Here is a 25,657-nt window from a genome sequence, read left to right as displayed (position 1 = left end):
GCCTAATTTAGTAAATTCATGTTAATTATGGTTATTGTAAAAGGACCTTAAAATCTTAATTTTCAAACTTTCTGAGTTTTTTTTTTTAATAAATGATTAGAATTTTCATTATTTCTTAAATGAAATAGGATTTTTCATATTCTAAACTTTTGCTAGTTGCTGCAAATTTATACTTTATATTTAGTCTAATAACTAGAATTTACATTTTTTTTATTTTTACCGTTTTACTAATTTTTCCAGGCAGTCAAATTAAGTCAACAACTTGAATGAAACAAAATGTAATTAGGAAGGATTTATGTGATGCTTCTTTAAATATCATTTTTTTAATATATATATAACAACAAGGACTGAAGTAGTGACGGTAATCCTTTTTGAATATTTCTTAAAGGGATTAGAATCTTAATTGGTCCAATAACTACTTTTGAGTAGAGAGAAAATGTCTGGTTTTTGATCAAGTCTTTCTTAACTACTTCTGAGGTGCATTTACATGCTTTAAACATGTTATTCTTTTATTGTAAAAAAAAATGTTATTCTTTTAAGAGCACTATAGCGAACAGACACAGGGAGAAAAATGGGAATATATAATAAACGAATACACCTGAATAAACGTCAACACAGTCTCAAAAGACTGCAATATTAACTTTTTTTTAATCATAAAAGGGCTCTTAAGAGAGATAAGGCAACACTAAGCGGGAGTATGCAACCCAATGAACATCATTAATCAATATGCTTAGCATATTTGGAGGAATAGTTTGAAAGTAATGTAAACCCAATGAGAAAGAAAAGTTGTACCAAGCAAGGAAATATGCTGCTTCATTGGCTTCTCGGTAGATATGACCCACGTTGATTAGCCAATCACGCCGAAGGAGGTCTTGGATTGCCTGAATGAGAGTAAAATGCTCATTGACAGGAAGATTTGGGTTAGAGATGAACTTCATAACACACATGTTGTCCACTTCCACGTAAACTCTGCAAAACCCATATTGCCAAGCAATGGATAGTCCATGAAATAAACCCCAGAGCTCATCTGAAGTCACCAAGCAAACACCTAAATTGGCACTGTAACCTACCTGCCAAACACTTCTGAAGTCACGGATTAGTCCACCAGCTCGTGCAATTCCCGAAGATTTCTTGGCACCATTTGTATTTAACTTAACCCAAGGCCAAACGGGAGCAGTCCAACGAATCCATCTTTCGATACGAGTCTTACCAACAGCAAAGGAGAACGAATTACTTCGTTGAATTTCAGCAGCCCTAACTTTGATATCCATCGCAATAACATTGCTCTCCCAATAATCCTTAGTAAAAATAAAATGATTTCGCCAAAACCAAATCCGCCAAATAGCCACTCCAAACATGACACGCCAAAGGTTGCTTCTTGGAAGCTTGTTTGAAGCTTGCAAATTCCTTGACATCCATTTCGCAAGATCAGCATTGAAGAACTCATGATAATTATGGCCTCGGAGAAGTCGAATCCATACCGCTCTAGAATAAGGACAATCACGAAGCACATGGATCGTAGTCTCCAACTCGTACCCACACCTCTCACAATGTGGTTCAATGGTTAAATGGCGTGATGCTAACTCTCCCCGAGTCTTCAAGCGATTATGCAGCACTAACCAAATGAAAGTCTTGATACTTTGCGGGCCCTTTCATGACCAAGCCACCTGCCAGATCATATCACTTTCATGCAAAGATGACTGAGCCAAAAGATCATACACTGACTTCACTGTGAATTTTCCTTGAGTTGATACTGCCCAGTAAGCCTTATCAGCACCATTACGCTCCAAAGGGAGATGAACTGAAGCAATGCGCATCACTGCATTATGGGACAAGAGATAACTGAATTTTGGCCAATTCCAAAAACCATCTGCAGTCACAAAGTCAGCCACATACAAATCACAAAGGTCAGGAGGTATTGGTTATAAAATAAAATCTGCAAGGGGAGAACCTACCGTGGCCCAATAGTCCCACCAAAACTTAACTCTCAGGCCATTACCAACATTCCATCGTAAACCCTGCTTGGCGTGATCCCAAACTCGACCCACAAATTGCCACAAATGAGTGTCGTACCGAGTGGGAAGAGAATGAGGGATATCCGAGAGAGATATTTTGTATTTTATAGCTAGCACTTGGGCACAAAGCTTCATAAGTTCAGTGATCAAGTTCCAAGCAACCTTCAATAATAGAGCATCATTCATAATATCCAATCTCTTAAATCCTAGCCCACCAGCCAGCTTCGGTTGACATATAGTGTGCCAACTAATTAAACTCATTTTACGCAGCTCATCATTCCCACTCCACAAAAAACGTTTGCAAACTTGATCAATTCTAGTCTAGATGCTAGCCAGTAAATTAGTAGTCTGCATAGCATAAATAGGGATTGCTTGGAGGACGGACTGGGTGAGGGTAATACGCCCTGCAAAGGACAGTTGAGAGGCAGCTCAACCCGAAAGTCTTTGTTCCACTTTATCTAAAATTCCCTGGTAAGTTTGCTTAGAAAGTCGGCGATGCAACAAAGGCATGCCTAAGTATTTGCCCAAATCCTTTGTGACTATAAACCCCAACTCACGCCCCAATCGGCCAGCAACAGTCCCTTAGACATTATTAGAAAAATAAACTTGAGTCTTAGATTTGTTCACCTTTGCTCCAGAGCTCAAACAAAAATCTTCTAGGACCGAATTTATGAAAACAACTTGCTCACTAGAAGCCTCGGCAAAGAGTAAAAGATCATCAGCAAAAAATAAATGGCTTAGGGGAGTACCCATCCGAGATAAACGAATAGGTTTCTATTGATATTGCTGGATTGAACGATAAATCCCATGACTCAGTCTCTCGATATATAGAACAAAAATATAAGAAGACAACGGATCACCCTGTCGAACAGCTCTACTGGGGGAAAAATCACCTGTTAATTCACCATTCCACAAAATGTTCATACTATTAGAAGTAATGCACTCTATTATTAAATGGACAAGATCGAAAGGCAAAGATAGCTCCATTAAAGTCTCATGAATAAAACTCCAGTTCAACCTATCATATGCTTTCTCTAAATCGATCTTAATAGCCATTAAATCTTTTTTACCCATCTTTCATCACATAGAATGGACAACCTCCTGAGCAATGATAATGTTCTGCGTGATATGCCGGCTGGGGACAAAACTAGTCTGGTGGAGTCCAATAAGATCAGGGAGTAGAGCTTGAAGTCTAGTCACAATAATCTTGGTTATTGTTTTATAAAACATTGTGCACAAACTTATAGGGTGAAACATCTTGAAAAATGTGGGACGTTCAGTCTTTGGGATTAGGACTAGGAGAGTTTTACTAACATCGCTAGGGATACTACGCAAATTGACTACTTCCTTTATACCAGTACATAACGACTCACCAACAATATGCCACTGAGATTGATAGAACCCTGCAGGGAAGCCATCGATTCCAGGAGCTTTAAGCGGGCTCATCTGACAAACGGTCTCATAAATTTCCTCTTTATCAACCGGCATAGCAAGATTCGCCAAACGAGTGTGGTCAATTTGAGGAAACCGCCCTTGCACATGATACTACTGATACGTGGCATGTTCAGATTTATATAATGTCGAAAAAAATATCAAAGCATGGGTTTTAATGTCTTGTGTATCATAAAGCCATGTACCTCCATCATCCCTAATCGTCGTGATGCGATTACGAGCCCTCCTTGTAATGGTTTTCTGATGAAAGAAAGATGTATTCCGATACCCATATTTAATCCACTCTCTGCGAGATTTTTGATACCATAACAACTCCTCTTGAGACAATACTTCTTCCAGATTCTTTTTTAACTTTGCCTCCATACAAACTACTGAAAGGCCGATGTTCCAAAGCTTTCTGAACCCCACCAATTCGAGCCAACAATTCTTTTTTCCGTTTAAAAATATTGCCAAACACTTCTCTATTCTAAGTACTTACCTTACTTGTAAATCTAGAAGCTGCTTGAGAATAAGGTATATTTCTGTGCCAATTTTCATGCATAAAATCCCTAAACCGACTATCCATCATCCATGCAGCTAAAAATCGAAACGACTTAATACTCTCCATACATCTAGTATTACGCTCAAACCGAACCAAAACCGGACGGTGATCAGATTCAACTCTTGGCAGGTGGGTAACCGAATAATTATCAAATTTGAGAATTCATTCAACAGGCTCCCACGTGCCCAAGTGAAATAAGGGCCACTGAAAGGCAAATTGACCATTTGATTATCATGAAACCATGAATTAAAACTTCGACAAATACCCGTGCCCAGTTGAGAACCTCCACGTTTCTCCTCAGCATACAAAATTGAATTGAAATCACCCCCCACAAGCCAAGGATCATGCATCGAGCCTGTAATGCCGTTCAACTGGTGCCAGAGTTCATGACATCTAACTAAATTGGGGCTCGCATAGACTGTTGTGATCCAAGCTTGAATAACATTCTGGACACTGATTTTCATGTGAATAAACTGATTATGATTTAAAGCAATCTCAACGTCAAAGAAATCTCGCCATAAAATCCAAATACCTCCAGAGAAACCAGTGGCCTCTACTCGATGTGATCGATCAAAACCATTTTTTTTGATAAAATCGTCTGCTTTCTTACCACTTATTCGTGGCTCAAAAATGGCGACAATTGTAGGATTGTCGTTTTTCACTAGAGTAGCAAAAGTTTGTCTAAAAGTTGGGGACCCCGCCCCTTGGACATTCCAGAATAAGATTGATATCGTCATAAAGAAAATTATGTACAAAGTGGGTGAGTAAGAACGACTTATGCACTAAGCCCCACCGTCATTCCTTCATGCACTCCAGGTGTCTCATTAACAACCGTGTTCTCATCATCGGACATAATGTCTTCACCATCATGTCCAAAGACAGGTTGAGAATCACCCTCATAATTTGCCATTATATTACCATCCTTTTCATCCTTGCCATCGGGAGGCTCCGCGAGTTGCTTTGGAAGAAGATGTTGTTCAGGGTTGGCAGCAGTTTTTTCACTTGGGGACTGACCTGCAGTGGCATGGTTTTTAGTAGGTAAAATGACAACAATATGTTTTATGGGATCAAGGGTTGTCAAGTTCAAAGTGAATTCAACGGGATCACTAGGAGTATGTCTCAAGGGACTTGGGTTGGGGTCATTAGTAGCATGGGATAGGATTTTGGTAACATGGGGTCGTAGGTTTGCATGCATGGAATGGAGGAGATAGAATGTTGTTGCTTAGGTTTGGGAAACTGTGGTTTGGTCACTTGTTTACCCTTGGACAGATGGTTATGAGGTTTTAGGGTGCGGAAGATTTTCAGAGTAGTGTTCTTTCGACTGTTGAAGTGATCGGTAATGGATGTGGATGGTTGCTGGGGAGAGACATGTATGGGGTTCTGAACAGCAAACTCCTCTACGGTAATGGCATCATGATCATCAGATAAGGCAGCAAAACGAGAGGAAATATTAAAATTATTTTGTTGATTCCTTTCCGAGTCAATAATGTTCTCCTTGTCCACAACTACTCTAGGTCGCCCTTTCCGCGCTACAACCATCCATGGGCCAAACCTCTCGCTGGTGTTGTTAGCCCCATTTGAGACACCAATCTTAGCAACTGATGCGTTAGCTAGTGGACTGATCTCAGAGTTGGCCTTGTTAACCCCAGTCGAATTTTGTCTATTAACACAAATCGTGCTATTGTGACCATACTTACCACATTGATAACAAATGATCGGCAACCCTTCATATTCAACCTTCTGAATCCTTCCGTCCAAATTGAACTAAGACACCAACGGCTTAGTAAAAGAGATACGAACAGCAATCCTAGCAAATTTGCCCCTTTCCCGCAATTTAGTATGATAATCGATCTTGATAACATTCCCCACAAGTTGTCCAATCTTTCGTAGAATACGCTTATCATATAAGTGGAACACCATGCCAGGTAAACGAATCCAAACAATTACAGAAGCAATCTCTGTAATAATGCTATCGAATTGTGGAGTCCAAGGTTGTACTGTTAAATAGTGCCCAAAGATTACCCATGGCCCCTTAGTTAACGCATAAACAGCATCCTCTGGTGAGTTAAGACGAATTAAAAAGTAGTTGTTTTCAAGGTCGATTATTGAAAAATCTGGAATCATATGCCACATGACCTCCAGCCGATTGCACAAAACCTTATAGCCGATATTTCTCCCCAACAACTTCACCACCACAGAGTTTTGCCAAGGTTTAACTAGTTTCTCATGGATTTGTTGAGAAAACTTAATGGTTGGCATGGCACCATCGTCACCAACTGATACATCTCCAGGTTCAGAATCCCATTCTTCGTCCATCTCAGTATCATCAAAATTTCTTTGTTGAGTACAGGGCATAAGTGCATCCTTGAAAGAAAGCAGCGGTGGGTTATCCGCGTCCATGCCATGGCTGCGAAAACGAGCCTTTTTGGTAGAATGATCCTCAGGCAGCGGTGGTGGAATCGTTTTCAGCAAACTAGTGTTTCATGGGATTCAGGGTTTTCGGAGCTTTCCGACATCTTCAGAGCTTTTTATTATTAAATTAGTTGTTTTATTGTTTTACTGCAATATTAACTTTCAACGTACATGTAAAATTAATTTTTTTATTATTTAATAAAACAATACTGATATTTATAGCCCGAAATATGTCATCAGTTTAACCAAATGTAAACCAAAACATCATTTTTCTTCATGAAAGGTCACCCAAGCGATGGAAGAAAATCTTAGTTCTTAGGCAATGGTCGCATCGCCTATCATCATCTTAACATGCAATGTATGTGTCCCTATCAGGAGCACATAAGATTTTTTTGGAACGAAAAGAACCTATACGTTAATAGTTTACATAAGAACTCAAATGAACTGTGAAACTAGTGTTTATTTAATTTCTCCTGTGTGGATCCATTTCCATTCCTAACAAAGTCTCAAATGGCATCCATAATTATCAGCATCATCTTCCACACGTTGCTCTATTCAGAACTTCATCCCGCGAAAGCAAAACCGTGGATTAGGGTCGGTTACTTGAATCTAAGCAAAGTTTCCACCATTTCGGGCATAAATTATGATCTCTTCACTCACCTTATTTGCCCTTCTGCTGATATCAATTCCACCACTTACCAGCTATCTTTATCATTACCATCCGATGACAATCAAATCGCCAAATTCGTAGACACTGTGGAAAAAGAGAACCCATCAATCACTATACTTCTCTCCATTGGACAAGGAATGGATACAAACTATTCTATTTATTCTTCAATGGTGAGAAATTCTTCTCACAGAAAATCTTTCATTGACTCTTCAATAAGAATAGCTAGGCTTTATGGCTTTCAGGGCCTAGACTTTGCTTGGACAGCTCCAAACACAAGCACCGATATGTTCAATGTTGGTTTACTTTTTGACGAGTGGCGAATTGCTGCTACAAAATTAGAGGCAAAAAACTCTAGTCGCCAGCAATCCCAGCTGATCTTGACCGCAAGATTTCTTTATTCACCACCAGCGAATTCATATCTTTTGAATTCGATACAACGAAACTTGAATTGGGTTCATGCGGTTACTGCTAGCTACTACGAGCCTGTTTCAACAAACTTCACGGCGCCACCTGCGGCTCTCTATGGCTCAAGTAGCGGCGGCTTTGCTAGAAGTACCGATCAGGTTTTAAAGGCATGGATTGAGAGAGGGTTATCGGCAGATAAGTTGGTTATGGGTTTGCCTTTCTATGGCTATGCATGGACGCTTGTGAAACCTGAAGATAATGGTATTGGTGCAGCAGCAACAGGACCAGCTTTGCATGGTAACGGCCTTGTGACTTATAAGGAAATCAAGAATTACATCAAGAACTATTGTCCAAATGTTCAGGTCATGTACAACACCATTTATGTGATGAATTACTTCTCCACTCGGACGATTTGGTTTGGCTTTGATGATGTGGAGGCTGTTAGAGCTAAGATCGCCTATGCCAAAGAGAAGAGATTGCTTGGTTACTATGTTTGGCGAGTTGATTATGATGATCATAATTGGGCGCTTTCTCAAGCTGCAGGTATTTATCTATGCAATAATTGTTCTCTCTGATTAATAATGATTGTTATGGCATCTCTAGCTAGTTATTATTAATTGGTGAACTATACATATTTCCAGCACAAAAAGAGAGGATTACTTCTGCTTCAGCTGACAAAGATGAACATAGTAATAACCGCCATCTGTCCATTGCACTCATTTCTACTGCAGCGGCAGCTTTGACTCTCCTTCTAGGCTGTTGTGCATATAAATACAACCAGATGAAAAGGCTCAATTTAATAGAAGGTAACAAGTTTCAGATATCAATTATAATTAAGCATGAATTTCATTCATATATATACACATAAATCTGAGGCTGACATACAATTAATTATCTAATATTTACTCGTGGTTGATGTTAGGAACAGAGGATTCTGCTAAAGCATCAAACACGAGAGCAAATAATGAAACAGAAGCTGGGGACTTTAACAGAAATGTTCCTAATCTCAGAGTATATAGTTTGGCTGATATTGAGGCGGCCACCGAGGGATTGTCAATTAGAAATAAGCTTGGGGAGGGTGGATATGGTCCTGTTTACAAGGTAATATATGTGTGTGTGTGTGTGTGTGTGTACACACATATTAATTTGTTACCATCCACAATGCTACAATTTGGATCCTACCGGAAGTTTGAATTTATACACTCGTAGTAAAATTCAGAGGCCCAAAACATATAATTTAAAAATCTACGCCTATTAGAGATGAGACCTCTAACCTCACACTAGAGGGATATAACTACTTCAACTAACATTTTAGGAAGATATATCTACCCATATCCATATTCTGTAAGAGGAGCTTCACATTTTGTGTCCATGGGGACTTAAAGGACTTAAAATGGTGCCCTCAACTTTGGAGGGTAACATATTGTTTGGCTAACATTTCTCAGCTTATCTAATTAGTGAAAGCTTTATATGAACGTGGTTTTTTTTTTTGCGTTGCAGGGTGTGTTACCCTGTGGAGAGGTGATAGCAGTGAAGAAACTCTCAAAAACATCCACACAGGGATTTGAGGAGTTCAAGAATGAGGTTACGCTTACTGCAAAGCTCCAACATGTAAATCTTATCAGAGTTTTAGGTTTTTGCATTGACAGTGAGGAACGGATGCTGGTCTACGAGTACATGCCAAACAAAAGCTTGGATTGCTACCTTTTTGGTTTGTTCTGCAATCAAGTTAATATTAATCGTGTATATAATTCATTTGCATATCACTTATTGTCCAAACTATGTATTTGTTGTAGATCCCATCAGAAGACTTATTTTGGATTGGAAAAAACGTGTTCATATCATTGAGGGGATAACTCAAGGGCTTTTATACCTCCAGGAATACTCAAGACTGACTATTATTCATCGAGACTTGAAAGCCAGTAATGTTTTGTTAGGTGAAGGTATGAAACCTAAAATTTCAGATTTTGGTATGGCTAGGATTTTTGCAAAAGAGAGTCTCGAAGAGAATACAGAACAAGTTGTGGGAACAATGTAAGTATATTACTTCAAAATGATATCCTTTACTCAAGCTTCCGTTTGTTATACACATATTGGGTTTCGAATAAGGAATTCAGCTCTTTAATAAAATGCATAATGGACTTTTACCACAATTTAGAATTTACAAATTTATTAAATTGCAAAATCCCTTACTCATATATACTTGGTTATTCTGAATGCAGAGGCTATATTCCTCCTGAGTACGCCAGTAAAGGTGTATACTCTACCAAATCAGACGTTTTTAGTTTCGGAGTTTTACTTCTACAAATTATAAGTGGAAAGAGGCTTTCAATGTCCTGTGGCATCAATGAAAATTTAAGCATTCTAGAGCACGTAAGTTTCTTCGACTATAGTAACCTTGAGTACACATATGCGCACTTAATTAAGAAGTATAAATTATGTAACAAGATGGTACTTGATAATTTCAGGCATATGAGTTGTGGAAAGGTGGCAAAGGTGTGGAGTTTGTGGATTCATCACTAGATGATAGAAATTCCCCTTGTAAATTAATGAGATGTCTGGAGATAGCTTTGTTGTGTGTCCAGGAGAACCCAAACGATAGACCTTCAATGCTGGAAGTTTCCTCAATGCTCAAGAATGAAACCACAAATATAAATACTCCCAAGAAGCCTGCTTTCTCAAAACAAGTTGATGAAATTGGGATTGAACTATTATCCACAACAAATTTGGAAAAATGCTCGGCTTATGATGTATCATTTTCGGAGGTGGTAGCTAGATGAATGTTAATGTACACTAATTATGGAGCCACTTTTACAACCCTGCACGTAGTTTTTATTTCATCATAAAAATGCACCCTCGTTTGGTGTAATTAAATGCACCCTTTGTTTTTAAAGCCTTGTGCATGCAATCCTCAAAAGCTTGTGGCAACTCGAAATCAATCTCTCTTAATCCTATATATTATGTGCTATCAATATTAATACTAAACTGTTAAATATGCAAGCGTGACAAAAAATTATAAAACGTTCAGTACAATTCCGTTATAGAACTTATACATAATAAATTCACTTTAATTAATTAAATAAAATAAAGAATGATTGTAAATTAATAGAATTAAACAAATTCTAGCTAGGAATGATAGCACATTCTATAATTCAATAATCAGTGAAACTTTGACTTCGTAAAATTATGGTTTTTACGATATTTGTTCGAATGATTTTCAAGTAGCATTATTTAACTGACCATTAATTTGAATTTGAATTTTGGAGGAGTCAAAGGGCTAAAAAATCAATTTGTACTTTACCCACTCCATAAATTTTAAGAAAGTATATAGAAAAAAGAAAATTATTTGTTCAAACATTATTTGATTTTCTCATTAAAGTAAAATATAGGCTACAAATTTGGTGAAGCCGAATCCCACCAAGTATACGAGAGTGGTACTAGAACGGCAAATCATCTGCGCACGACTTGTTTCTATGTAAACATTGAGTAAAACGTACATTCGTATATGCGTTTATACTAAAATGGGAGGGTGGTCTTGACTGAAAATTAAATTACATAGAGAAAAAGACAAAAGGGTCTTAATTTTTTATTAAAATTACTATACTACTGAATCTTATCATCAGGAAGTAACTAAAAAAAATTACTTGAATTTTTTATTAAAATTAAAATTATACTGTTATATACTTGAATTTTTTTCCCTCTCACCATCCCCTTGTCAGGATGTTTTCCTAACGACAGACTTTCCCTTTCTTACCAAAAAAAAAAACTGCTCATAGACCATGACATTGCTTAAGAAACACGTCCAAGAGGACCAAGACTCCGAGGTCATTTAAATACCAACAAAGTCAATGGAAAAGGACGAGTCATAGCTTAATTTAAGAACGTCAATCTTATCACTTAACATCATGGCAAGAAGACAAACTTTTCGATGTATTCCTCTATGGTTCCATCCATGCAATTTGAAGGGAAAATCTTGTGAAAATATTTTCTAACTTGATTCAGTCCATGATCAACGTGTACGAAACGCAGGATCTTGAGAAAATCAAATTTGTCCTCACTCATGACTGCGATTTGCAGCTTAAACTCCTCCTCAACTCCTCCTTACTCATGACGTACTATATAAAATATCGAGTTGACCTAACTTTATTAATTTACAGTTTGTTATTGAGTTGAGTGTTGTTTTGAGCTTATATTATTAACTTAGTAATTAATCTTAGCCAATGTAATATACTTTTTCTATTACCCTTACACGTGCAGGCTGATATTTTAATATGCCCCTTGTTACGTTGAAAGGTAGTATAGGGTCACTTGTTAGTAACTTGACTTTGATATAGTATAAAAATTTATGGGCTAGTAACTTGACTTTGATATAGTATAAAAATTTATGGGCTAGGCTCATGAGTTGAAAGTTACCTCAAGTTTGTATTATTAGTCTAATAACTAATCTCAATCGGTATAGGATATATTCTCCATTACATTGTGTGTGTGCACATATATATGTAAACACATACTAGCTATGCCTCAAGCAGCTAGGTTCCCACAATGGCATCCAAAATTATCATTCTTATCCTCCACATTTTTATATTTTCATAATCGCTTCTTGCAAGAGCACAAACTTTAATCAGAGCTGGTTACTGGGATTCAGGCAACGGGTTCCCCGTTTCAGATGTAAATTCTGCTCTTTTCACTCACCTTATGTGTGGTTTTGTCGATGTCAACTCAACGTCCTACGAGCTCGCATTATCATCTTCCGATTAATAGAAATGAAGAATCTGTTTGGTTGAAGAGAAAATGAAAGAGAAATTTTATTGTAAATCTAGAAAGATCTTGTTTATTAATGAATGATTGAAGTTATATTCAACTGAGCTTACATTGCTCTTTTTATACTAATTACAAAAGCTAATAGTACATGCATTTCATTTCATAATTAACAAATTATTATTCAAAGCCAATCACAATGTGCCATCTGTTAACTCTTTAACAGCTCTAGAATCTTCACATAACAACTTGGACACATCAGCATGGAATCTGCTAACCATACAGCTCAGCAACACACGCCTGCACATACACATAATGAGCCACCTTAGCAACTCAGCTCAACTGCACACACACATGCTTAACATACTCTGTAACTCAGCTCAACTGCTCTGCTTAGCTACACACACACATACACTCAGCATACACATATAATCTAACACCGATGAAGAATAATTCTCCAACTTTACACACATTGTCAAAATAAAGAACCCATCAATCGCTACACTTATTTTCATCGGAGGAGGAAATAATCCAAACTATTCAACTTATTCTTCCATGGCGAGCAATCCTCATTCCAGGAAATCCTTCATTGACTCCTCAATAAAAATAGCAAGGCTCTATGGCTTTCAAGGCTTAGATCTGTCTTGGTCTCGGGAAAACACAAGCTGGGATAAGTACAATATTCGCATTCTCTTTAAAGAGTGGCAAGCTGCTGTGCCTTTAAAAGCAAGAAATATCTCAAGCCCATCACAGTTGAGTTTGACAGCTAGGGTCGCATATTCACCACTCTCAACAGCAGGAGCTTATCCAGTCGACTCGGTAAGACAATACTTGAATTGGGTTCATGTTATCACTGCCCAATACTCAAGGCCTACAAGGACAAATTTTACTAGTGCTCATGCGGCTCTCTATTATCCAAGAAGTGTCTCTAATACTGAATATGGAATCACGGAATGGATTGAGGAAAGGTTATCGGCTGATAAATTGGATTTGTGTTTGCCTTTCTATGGCTATGCATGGACGCTTGTGAAACCTAAGGACAATGGTATTGGTGCAGCAGCAACAGGACCAACTTTGTCTGATAACGGCTTTGTGCCTTACAAGGAAATCAAGAATCACATCAAGAACTATGGTGCTAAGGTTCAAGTTATGTACAATTTCACTTATATGGTGAATTACTGCTCGATTGGGAAGATTTGGTTTGGTTTTGATGATGTCGAGGCCATTAGAGTGAAGGTTCATAGGCCAAGGAGAAGAAGCTATGTGGTTACTATGTGTGGGAAGTTTCCTTTAATCATTATTGGATGCTTTTTCAAGCTGCAAGTAAGCAAATGGAGTTCCGCACTCACTGCAATCCGTTTGATCACTTCTTTGCATAATGACTTCAATTAACATCTTTATTTGACCATCAATGGTTAACTAACACAAAGTGATTTGACTTTTCAGCTGAAGAGGATAATAAGAATCGGCAAAATAAGTGGCTATTAGGCAATTTTTTTTGCCTATAACTGCAGGTTGTATTCTTCTAATAGGTTTTTTGTTGTATTACTACTACTGGATGAAAAACCTCAAATTAAAAGGTAACTTCTTCTACACGGGATTAGGAATATTTTTACTTTTATTCCATTTGACACATATAAAGAAGTGGGCAATTTACTTAAATTAGGTTTTTAGGTAGCTCATTCACTTAGACTGATGGGCATACTTGGCAACATCTGGATAGGGTGGTCTGCAACTCGTAGTGGTCTAGTCTTTTTATAGTCTTCAGGGTTACTCATCTAAATTGTACTGCATTAGACCACTCTCTTCTTCCTCTATCTCTTGATCGACAGTGGGCTAAGGGACCGTCGAGATTTAAGTTCCTTCATTCTTGGATCAAATATTCGAGCTTTTTTTACATGGTAAGACAATCTTGGTCCGCTCCAGTGACAGATAGAGGGATGCAGGCCTTTCAGCAAAAGCTGGTTCAATTGAAGCTTTGTTTAAATTGTTGGAACAAAGACGTTTTCGGAAATGTCTTTCAGAGAGTTAGAGTGGCTGAAGAGGAAGTGGCTCATCGGGAGCTCTTTTTTTATATGTCTCAGTCGGCAGAAGATAGATTTGCTTTTTCTGAGGCTAGAGCGAGATTACCACATGCTTTATCCAGTGAGGAGACTTTTCTTAGACAATAATCCGGTATTTGATGGGTCTGAGAGAGGGATTCGAATACCCATTTCTTCCATGCTGTGATCAGAAAGAAGTGTCAGCAGTGTTTTATTCACATGATGCAGGATGTTGATTCTTGGCTAACTGAAAATACGGATCTTACTGCTTCGGCTGTTAATTTCTATTAGGATTTTCTTTCTAGATGTACCAGCCAATTTCAACTATCAAACTTTGACGATATTTCATCTTTAGTTTCATATGAGGAGAATGTGAAGCTATGTAGAGTTCCTAACATAGAGGAGGTTCGCCAAGTTGTATTCCCTATAGATCCTTTGAGTGTGCCCGGGCCTGATGGTTTCTGTAGCAGATTTTACCAGGTTTTCTAGGAAATTATTCATTGTGATTTGATGGTTGCTGTGACGGATTTTTTCTCAGGTTCGGCTATGCCACGGGGCTTTCAGAGTACACTTCTTGTCCTTCTACTGAAGAACACTTCTCCATCAACTTGGGCAGACTTCATATCTATTAGCCTATATAACGTCAGCAGCAAAATCCTTACGAAGTTACTAGTTTCACGACTCTCGCCCATTCTGCCTCGGATTATCTCTCCTTCACATAGTGGATTTTTCCCGGGTAGGGTAATCCATGATAATATTTTGTTGGTGCAGGAGCTTGTTCATGATTTAAATAAGAGGACCTGTGGGAATAATGTTGTTCTTAAAATGGATATGGCTAAGGCTTATGATAGGATGTCCTGGTCATTCATTCTTTAGATGCTTTGGAGCTTTGGTTTTTCAGAGCGATGGATTTCCCTCATTTATTGGGTCATCTCTGGTCTATGGTACTCTATTATGGTCAATGGTTCTTGCCATGGTTTCTTTCAATCTCACGGAGGCCTGTGTCAGGGCGATCCTCTATCCCCGCGTCTTTTCATTATTGTAGCTAAGTTTCTCTCTAGAGGTATGGATTCCCTTTATTCTTGGTATCCTTTCATGGCATATAGAACCTCGGCCCCTATAACAGTCTCTCATCTGAGCTTCGCAGAAGATATTGTTATCTTTGTTAATATGAGTAAGTCCAGTTTGCGGCGTCTTTCAGATTTCCTCCGCCATTATGAGACTATTTCTGGATAGTGTATCAATAAGGACAAGAGTAGTTTTTACATTGGGTACTCAGCTACTGCTTTGTCCATTCAATTACTGGTTTTTAAATTCGTAAATTTTCGTTTATTTATCTTGGTTGCCCTGCCTTTAAGGGTTATTATAAGATTTCTCTATTTGATTATATGGTTTAGAAGGTTAAGAATAGGATTTTACGATGGGCCAACCGACTGCTCTCTTTTGGAAGGAAACTGGTGTTCATTTATCATGTCTTATCTTCTATAATAATGCATTTGTTTCACGTTCTTAGCCCTTCATCTGCTATGATCAATCGCTTAAAGAGAATTTTTACACGATTTTTATGGGGAGATTCTAATACAAAGCATCAGATTCACTGGTGTAGATGGCCAGTAGTTTGTTACCTAGTAGACGGCAGCCTGGGTATTCGGTCTTTTGATGATATGGCTAAGGCTTTAGAACTTAAACTTTGGTGGCGCTTTCGAGAGCAGAGTTCTTTACAGGTTTCGTATATGAAGTCTAAGTATTGTATAGCCACACATCCGAGCCTAGTTCAGTTTCGTTATCTTACTTCTCTTCTCTGGAGATGCCTATGCTCGATTTGGTGTATTGTAGGGCCCCATGTGCGTTGGTTGATAGGACGGGGGGAATGCAGCTTCTGGTGTGACTGTTGGCTAAGGTCTTCTCCTTTGGCACTCTATAACCCTGCAGCGGCTTCTATGGTTCGAGTTTCCTTTTACTAGCAAGGTACAACCTGGGATCGAGGTAAACTCCAGGATGTGTTACCCTCTTCGATCGTGGCACATATTCTTTTATTCCTTATTTCTATGGAGGATCCAGACTTGATTAGATGGGATCTCACTACTGATAGTAATTTCCAGTTACGATCAGTGTGGGAGCTTGTGCGTTGTACTAAACCAAGAATTGAGGTATTTTCTCTTATTTGGTAGCAGCTCATCTCTTCTTGGATTTCCTTCTTTCTCTTGTGGATGTTACATGGATTTTTGGCTACTGATGATACCTTATATTTGAGGGGTTTTTACATGGTTTCTCGATGCATTTATGGTCAGGCTGCTGAGACTGCTCGTTACTTATTTCTTGCTTGCCCGCAAATTAGGTTAGTTTGGAATCATTTTTGGCGAATTCTAAGTATACGTACAGTTGTGTTTCTAACCCATCATGCTCTGCTTCTTCATTGGCGACGATGCACCCCTCTCGGAGCCATTTTCTAGTCCTCATACCTTGTTTTATCTTGTGGTAGATTTGGAAGGCTCGTAACGTTTTCAAATTTGATTCACAATCTTTCTTAGTCATTGCAATTGTCCACCAGGTGGGATTGGACCTTAGGCTTGCTAGTTCTACTTTTGGTTTTAAAACTTCCCAACTTCGAGGAGTGTTGGATTCTAGGATTGTAGAGGGTTTGCGAATAATCGCACCACCCAAGAGGCCAATTCGCTTGGTCTCTTGGATTCAGCAGCCTTTAGGGGTTGTGAAACTTACTGTGGATGGTTGCTCTAGGGGCAATCCTGGGATGGTTGCCTTTGGTGGTATTCTCCGTGATCATCGGGGAAAGGTTTTGGCTGCATTTGGATCTTTTCTTGGTCACTAACCAATACTTTATACTGAGCTTATGGCTGTCTATGAGGGATTAGATCTCGCAGTTCAGCTTGGACACTTTGTGTTAGAAGTAGAGTCAGACTCCACCATTGTGGTTTCTTGGATTCATTCCCAGGGTCCTGTTCGTTGGGACTATGCTTACTCGTTGCGTCGAGTGTTTGATTTGACATCTTCGTTCCCTATTGTGGTAAGACATGTACTCAGGGAGGCTACTTTTGCTGCTGACTTTCTGGCTAATTGGGCTTGCACTTATCGGGTTAGCCGACGTTTTTTGTCTTCTCGAGATCTTTTGATTGGCTGATCTGGCATTCTTTATTTAGATGCTAAGAAGATTCCTCACATCAAGCGATAGGATTTCTTGTTCTATTTTTTCAGTTGCTGCTTCATACTTTTGCCTTCATTCTTATGTATTTCCATTTACTTGGGGAAGTTTTGACTTATATCCCCCTCCTTTTGTATTTCTTCACCACTAATTTATATCACAGGTAGAGGTCATGCCTAACCTCCCATCACTTGGTGGTTTAAAATTAAAAAGAAACTAATTATGGAACCATTTATACAACTAGTTTTTATTTCATCATAAAAATGCACCCTCGTTTAGTGTAATTAAATGCACACTTTGTTTTTAAACCCTTGTGCATACAATCATAAAAATCTTGTAGCACTCGAAATCAATCTCTCTTAATCCTATATACTATGTGCTATCAATATTTATACTAAACGATTAAAAATGCTGGTGTGACAAAAAATTATTAAAAAATTAATACAATTTAATTCAGCACTGGATTTAAAAATTTTACATATATAGAATTTATACATAATAAATTCACTTTAATTAATTAAATAAAATAAAAATGATTGTAAATTAATCGAATTAAATAAATTTCTAGCTAGGAAATGATAGCACACTCTACAATTCAATAATTAGTGAAACTTTAACTTGGTGAAATTATAGTTTTTATAAAGAAAGTAAGCCTTTCATTAATTCACATTAATGAAAACTGAAAACATTTGATCTTTGCCGGTAGAGTCCAGCCATACAATAACACTATTGTGTCCTAAAGCTAATTTAGCTAAGGAGTGGGCATAAGCAATACAGAATTCAAAGATGCACTGATATTTTACATGTTGAAAATCTTTGTTGTTACTTTGGATTTCTGAAATTATCCATAAAATTTCTGATTTGCTACCTTGCTTGTTGTTTACTAAGCTTACAACATTCTGGCAGTCAGTTTCTACGGCTTTACATTGAAACTCTGTATTTCTGGCCGCTTGAAAACCCCGTTTTATAGCTTCAACTGCCAAATATTTAACATCTCCACCAACTTGAATTTGCTGAATTGCTGCAACTATGATCTTGTCATCTGAGTCCCTGACTACAGCTCCCAAATCTGCTATATTCTCATTGCATCTAATGGCTACATCTACCTGAACCTTGACAACATGAGCAGGGAGGGGACTCCACTTTTGATGCATCTTAGATAGTTTATTCTCTACAAAACTTTGTCTAGATTTCTTAAGTCTCTTAATGGCGTCCATCAGATCTACCTTTGCAACACTTTCCACAAAGTAGACATTTTTCTTGTCAAAAATTTGCATCGTCAAATACAAAATCAAGCAAAATAAAATGAACAACCCCAGATTTGTAAATTTGGGTAGAGAAACAATAACAAACCACTACAGATCTCTAGATCTAAGTGGAAGAACATACCACCATAAATTTAAACATCTAAGTGGAATAACAAAACCACCACAGATATGAGGATATGAGTGGAGAAAATAAGCAAGGAAAATAAAAAGAAATGAAAAAAAGAAGGTTTCGCCGGAAATCCAACTCATAGAGCTGATTTTCCGGTGAAAGAAGAAGTTGAAATGCTTCTGGAGGTTCGGAGAGAAAAAGAGAGACAAAGTCCCATGGAATGGGTTTATAATTAAGTAGCAATATCTAATTGACCATTAATTTGAGTTTAAATTTTGGAAGAGTCAAAGGACTAAAAAATCAATTTATACTTTACTCGCTCCATACATTTTAAGAAAGTATAAATAAATAAAAAATTATTTGTTCAAACATTATTTGATTTTCTCATCAAAGTAAAATATTGGCTACAAATTTGGAGGAGCCAAATCCCACCCAGAATACAAGAGTGGTACTAAATCAACAACTCATTTGTTTCTACGTAAACATTGAGTAAAACGTACATTTGTATAGACTTTTATACTAAAATGGAGAGGGTCGTCTTGACTTGAAACTAAATCACAAAAGGAAATAAGCGTATGGGACTTTTTTCCCCCAATTAAAATCACAATACTACTTAATCTTACCATCAGGACGCTTTCTATTCTGACACTGTTACAGCCTCTGCTTTAAACAGGAAAATGTTCTCATATTATACAGAAAATTACAGGAACTTGAAATCACTTCTGAGGGAGTGAGTTCTATAGGCCAGTGGCATAGGGGTCGATAACTAAGTGTTTGTGAGTTTGTTTTTTTCCTTTTCTTTTCTTTTTTTCTTCACTATTCTCTTGTCATGATGTTTTCCTAACAAGTAACGACAGACTTCCTCTTCCCCGCCCCTCCCCCCCCCCCAAAAAAAAATTCCACTCGTAGACAATGACATGGCTTCAGCCTTCAGAAGTCAAGCTAAGTGGAGGCAAACATCGTAGCTTAATTTAAGAACTTAAAGCCGATCGTCATTGAACGAAGACAACCTTTTCAATTTATGACTCCCAAGTCCCATCCATGCAACTTGAAGGCAAGAAGATTCAACTTCCTCGACTTTTGTTTCCTATGTTGATTCGGTCCATGATCAATGTAATATGAGTTGAAGATTGCCTTAATCTAACTCGTCCCCACTCATGAGCGACCTCGAGTTGTAGCTCGTATATCTTTATAAAATATTGAATTGACCTAGTTTTATGAAATTGTGATTCATACTCTTGCTTTATATGAGTTGAAGGTTGCCTTAATCTTATATTATTAACTTAGTAACTAATCTTAACTACTAAGGTGGGATATTTTTCCTATCATTCCATCAAATACAGCTGATCTTTTAGTCTGGTAACATAAGCGCATTTGTCCATAACCTGACTCGGACTCTGATACTGTTTATAAACTTCCGAACTTAACTCATGGGTTGAGGGTTGCTTAAAACATATATTATTTAGGCCCATAACTAATCTCGGTCAATATAGGATAATTTCTCAGCTACATTATGTGTGTGTATAAAAACACATACAGACTAGGCATATTTCAAGCAGCTGACTTTCCAAAATGGCATCCAAATTTGTCATTCTTGTCCTCCAGATTTTTATATTTTCAGAATCGCTTCCTGCAAAAGCACAAACTTTAATCACAGCTAGTTATTGGGAACCAGGCCTGGCTTCCTCATTTTAGATATAAATTATGTGCTCTCTTCACTCACCTTATTTGTGGCTTTGCTTATGTCGATCCAACGTCCTACAAGCTTTCTTTGTCACCTTCTGATGAAGAACAATTCTCCAACTTCACGCACACTGTGAAAACAAAGAACCCAACAATCACTACCCTTCTTTCCATCGGAGGAGGAAATGCAGATTATTCAACTTATTCTTCCAGCGATCAATTCTTCATCTACGAAATCCTTTATTTGCATTTCTCATCTCTAAATGCTAATGCTACAGACCGTCCAACTATACTTATATTTTATGTGGATCCCATCCGAAGGTTTATTTTGGATTGAAAAAAACGCATTCATATCATTCAAGGAATTACTCAAGGGCTTCTCTATCTTCAAGAATATTCTAAATTAATAGTTATTCATCAAGACTTGAAAGCTAATAACATTTTGTTGGATGAAGATTTTAAACCTAAAATATCAGATTTTGGCTTGACTAGAATTTTTGTGAAAGATGATCTTGAAGCAAATACAAATCGAATTGTTGGAACACAGTAAGTATATATATGTCTATTTTCTTCAACTTGTCCTTAATACTATTGTTAAACCTTTACCAATCAACTTAATCTTTTAGGTCAAACAGTTTCAGTGACGTTTGTAATTACTCGGTACCACAACGGCTACATCCCTCCTGGGTATGTAGAAGAGGCATCTACTCTACTAAATGTGATGTCTACAGTTTTGAGATTTTACTTTTGCAAATTATAAATGGAAGGAGATTTTTTATTTAATATGGTCATAATGAAATTTTAAGCCTTGTACACTATGTAAGTTTCTGTAACTCGATAACATATTTGATGTTTTCAGTCCTACAAGTTGTGGAACGATGGGAAAGGCATGAAGTTAATAGATCCATCACTAGATGATACGCATTCCTCATGGAAATTATTGACATGTCTGCAAAAAGCTTTGTTATGTGTTCAGGAGAACCCAAACGAGAGACCTTCTATGCTGGAAGTTTATTCGATGCTCGAAAACGAGAACACAGCCGATATAATGACTCCAAAGAAGCTTGAAACTTTCTCAAAGAAAGCTTATGACGATGAACAATTGATCTATGCTAGTTCTTGGCAAGCTGCTAGTGACTGCTGCAGCTGCTTAATTTGCCTACTGAAAAATAAATGGCTCTCTTGAGGCTGTACTAGTAAGCAGTTTGTATTGGATTTGGATCAATTAATGTTCTATAAACTCTTAAGAGTTTGTAATTTCATTGATATCATTTTCGTAACTCTTAGAGAACATTTATTAATTTCGAATGTAGCTATGAGATCTTTAGATCACATTGAAAGCTTGGATACGTCTTTTATGTGTTTTGAAATACGATACTGGTTTTCCTGTTTCAAAAGAATTAGCTTTCAAGATCATCAACACAATATTATTCTATATTGCCATCATTTTTCGCAAACAGTTAAACGAATTACTATTTTTCTTAATTATGATAACAAGAGGGAAAAAGTTGTTACCAATAACTAAAAATATAAATAATATGTGCTTTTAGTCTAATGCTTCGGTTTTACTTCTATACAATGCGAATTGGACTATGTTTTGCTCTTCTTTTTTTCCGAGTAGTCCTGAAGAGCTTTCTTCCTGCACCAATAAAAAACACCGCCCCCCCCCCCCCCCCCCGGGGGCCCAACCACACAAACAAAAGACTAATGCACATGGTGAATTTGATTTCTTCATTTGGACTAGAGACCATAGACCGCGTCTATATATAAGTCCAATATTGTATCTAAGGTAAGTTTAACATGCCTTGTATGTGAAATTAGAAATTCGAAAATAGCCCACAAAATTGAAATATAAATTAAAGGTAGAGTTTGCACTTTGCACATGGGAGAAATAGAACATGATTTTAAAACTTACATTTAGTGGCGCTATCAAGAATTTAATGTCACAAGGACAAAGTTCAAATAGTAATGTAATTTAAAGGAAAAACTTCAATAAATAATAAGTACTGAAATCTAAATTCATTAGGATATTTCATTCGACGAATTAATAGTTGTTTCGAAGTACTTTCATATGTTGAAAATTCAAGGATAATCTCATTATCAAAACTATAACATGGGAGTTAAAATTTTCTTAAAACATAACCTTAATTCTTTCATCCAAGAGAAATCCCCCCAAAAAAATTAAAGAAGTGATAATCAATCAAGAGTACTTATATAAATAATTAGATAAGAAAATTAGTAATAAGTTTCTAGAGACAATTTAATTTTTTCAGAGAGATCAGTGAAGTGTGAAGAATCAGAGAAAAGAGGAGTGAAAGTTCAGAGAAGATAAAAGCAAAAGTGTGCAATACGTGTGCTATCTGTTAGGGCATTCTTTTAACACGTAATTTTTTTTATATATTTTAAAAATTTCAAAGAGATATTTTTGGTGTTTCAAATCAATAAATAGGGAATGTTTTAAATTGCACATAAAATAATTTTAAAGAGCCCCTATGGCACACTGCATAGCACCACCCATATACAAATATATTCATAAGAAGAGAGAAACTTATATGAGGCTAGCGCACCATGGCACACCAAATCACATAAGGCGCCTTATTTGGCGAATCACGTGGGTTGGGACCCACAAAATAAATGTCAAACAATTAATTACTTGACAATTTTTTATAACTAAATTTCTTCTTTCAAATTCCTATTTCTGCTTTTATTTTACTCAAAGCATAAACTTGAACAAATGTGATCCAAGGGTTCTTACTAATGTGATCTAAGGGTTCTTACTCATGGAATATGTGGATTTAATTTGAAGGTCTTATTGAATCATCATAATTCTAGTATGAATTTAAAGTTTCAATTGGTTCATACAGTTTTATTAAGAAAATTTCTATAAGTTATAAAGAAAACCAAAGTACAATATGTTAGGAAATTGATGGGTGAAGCAGACACGCAGCTAAAGTAAAATTGAAAGAAAATAAAGAATAAGCACAAAAGAGGACACCGGAAATTACATGGTTCAACTTTTAGCCTACGTCCATGGGCGAAAACATAAGGAAAATATTTCACTAGTGATATGAGGATTACAAGTATTATAATATTTTGGCTCACTTCTCAGAACCCCAATACACCCAATCTCTCACTCACTAGACTCACAAGAGCTTTATAATTTTAAGCTTTATAAAACTCTCTGGTTTTCTCTCTCACAGTATCAAAGAAGAATTGAAGAAATGAATTAATTGAAGAGCAGAGTGAAGCCTCTATTTATAGGCTTCATTGCCTCTTCCTTTTCTATTTATTTAAATATTTTATTATTATTTTATTATTCTTTTCTCTCAACCACCTTTGAATTTCAAAGTTTCTTTATTCTTCTTCATTCTTCTTCAAACGTTTGCAGCTGCCAAAGTCTTCTTTCTTCCTCAACAATTTCGGCATTTTCAATCTTCAAAGCCGTGTGCCACCAATCTTGTTTATTCAAAGCTTCTAGATGCAGCCAATTTTGACATAGTAAAGAAAAAAAAAGTAAAGATTTATTACACACAACTCAAAATAACAAGTTAATGAAATAAGTAAAAAATTCAAAAGGCATGTAATGATCAACATAAAGATAAGTAAGTCGACTTGATTTTTTAGTATTCTAAGCATAGCCACAAAGAATAACATCGAATTGATTTTTTTTCATTCTAATTATAACCGTAAATACTAAAAATTTTGATTAATTATTTGACAGTCATTTATAATTAAAAATTTGTAAGTGACACTTTCAGGACTCATATAATCTGCCAAATGGCAGTTGATATAGTACATCCACCCCCACCCAAGTTTTTCTCCCGTTAGAAGGACTGCTGACGTGTTATGAATGAGATAGCGTCTTATGGACACCACGTGTACGACAATTGTTATGCTTCCAAAAGTGGTCTACAATAATATAAGAATAAGGACGCATCAGGATGCAGGAATATGGTGGATGAAAATGACTAATCTTGAGAAAAATAAAATTAAAATTGAAGCAGCAGCCGTCACAATTGAGTTGGACGTTCTCTTTGAAAAATGACGGGGCAAAATAAGCCAGAATTGATGATAAGTTCAAGTCATTGCAATTGCAGCCTTTTTTTATTTTTCAAAGAAAAATTTAATTGGGTGGGCACACTTTGAGTGCGTTTGGCACACTGTATTATATTATATTGTATTATATTATTTTAATACTGGTGTATTATATTATTCTGTATTGCATTAATATTGTATTATAACAATACTATACAATGTTTGGTGCTACACTGTATTGTATTAATTTTTAATTATACTATGTTTGGTGCTGCAGCGTATTATATTAATTTTTTAATGATTATTTAAAATTATATATTTGAAAAAAAAATATTAATTCATGCTTAGAAAAATGCTAAATATAAAAATTTTAAATTTTAAAGCTTTTATATTATTTTTTTAGTATAAATTAAAAAAATTATAATTTAAAATAACAATTTCAAAAATTTTAGATCTTATACCACTTATTTTTTAGCATTTCCCAAATATATCACGGACGGAAGCCATTCATTCACTAATTTATTGGGATATATTTTTTTTAAAAGTAATACTATAATGTTCCACAAATTATGTCAACCATATGTCTTGAATTTTAGCCAACCGATCCTCAGAAAAATTAAAAAAAAAAAAAAGCTTTACTGTTTTGGATTCCAAAATGCAATCTCTGCATCATTATGTAGGTACAGAGCCATTTAGGTAGTAGCCTTGCAGGGCCACTAATCGAGCACAAAAAATACAAAAGCGGCATCATCGCCCTGCAACCCACGATGGCTCATCTTCATCACAATCCTAAAGGGCTTGAACGGTAATTTGGCAGCAACTTTCCCTTTGAGAGGTTGGAACACGATGAATAGAATGACGGTGATAACGGCGTCAGATTTGAACCTGAATAAGGACAAATTGCGATTGGATTTTCGATTTTCATGGTCTTGAGTTTCTTGGAGGCTTTGTCGATGGAGGATTTGAGGGATTTTAAGAGTTAATGGAAGTCATGGAAATTGATTTGCAAATAACGCCCGTGCAAAACGAGTTTCGTTACAAACCCGCGTAAACCCCACTCCCACACAGGTTTAAATTATGCGGGTTTGACCGCATAAACTAAACGCT

The 25,657-nt window shown here is 36.7% G+C and overlaps 3 protein-coding genes across 4 annotated transcripts in view; all 3 read left to right on the top strand.

Moving 5' to 3' along the window:
* Window positions 1-25,657, top strand: part of LOC102610714 (uncharacterized) — a 90,677-nt gene that overhangs the window by 17,333 nt on the left and 47,687 nt on the right. The window lies entirely within an intron of this gene.
* Window positions 6,760-10,449, top strand: LOC102619531 (G-type lectin S-receptor-like serine/threonine-protein kinase At1g11330). 2 transcript variants are annotated; one of them, XM_052432169.1, is made up of 7 exons: window positions 6,760-8,038; window positions 8,137-8,301; window positions 8,424-8,596; window positions 8,996-9,206; window positions 9,292-9,529; window positions 9,718-9,868; window positions 9,964-10,449. In XM_052432169.1, exons 1-7 carry the CDS (start codon window positions 6,931-6,933, stop codon window positions 10,273-10,275), a joined length of 2,358 nt encoding a protein of 785 aa, XP_052288129.1. In that variant the 5' UTR covers window positions 6,760-6,930; the 3' UTR covers window positions 10,276-10,449. The 2 variants fall into 2 exon arrangements, with proteins under 2 accessions (XP_052288129.1, XP_052288128.1); XM_052432168.1 differs by having other exon boundaries at window positions 8,418-8,596.
* Window positions 12,002-13,687, top strand: LOC102611508 (class V chitinase-like). The gene has a single exon (XM_006484892.4). It carries the CDS (start codon window positions 12,809-12,811, stop codon window positions 13,643-13,645), a length of 837 nt encoding a protein of 278 aa, XP_006484955.2. The 5' UTR covers window positions 12,002-12,808; the 3' UTR covers window positions 13,646-13,687.

The sequence above is a fragment of the Citrus sinensis genome, chromosome 8 (genome assembly GCF_022201045.2).
Source record: "Citrus sinensis cultivar Valencia sweet orange chromosome 8, DVS_A1.0, whole genome shotgun sequence".
Taxonomy (NCBI): domain Eukaryota; kingdom Viridiplantae; phylum Streptophyta; class Magnoliopsida; order Sapindales; family Rutaceae; genus Citrus; species Citrus sinensis.
The sequence above is the reverse complement of the archived record's forward strand: the minus strand, read 5'-3'. Positions and strand labels throughout refer to the sequence as shown.

Bases quoted from the DNA above. Each gene is read 5' to 3' on its own strand.
- LOC102619531 (XM_052432168.1), top strand. From the start codon at position 6,931: ATGGCATCCATAATTATCAGCATCATCTTCCACACGTTGCTCTATTCA. The intron at 8,597-8,995 runs GTAATATATGTG...TTTGCGTTGCAG, and splicing joins GATATGGTCCTGTTTACAAG to GGTGTGTTACCCTGTGGAGA. The intron at 9,530-9,717 runs GTAAGTATATTA...TTCTGAATGCAG, and splicing joins GAACAAGTTGTGGGAACAAT to AGGCTATATTCCTCCTGAGT.
- LOC102611508 (XM_006484892.4), top strand. From the start codon at position 12,809: ATGGCGAGCAATCCTCATTCCAGGAAATCCTTCATTGACTCCTCAATA.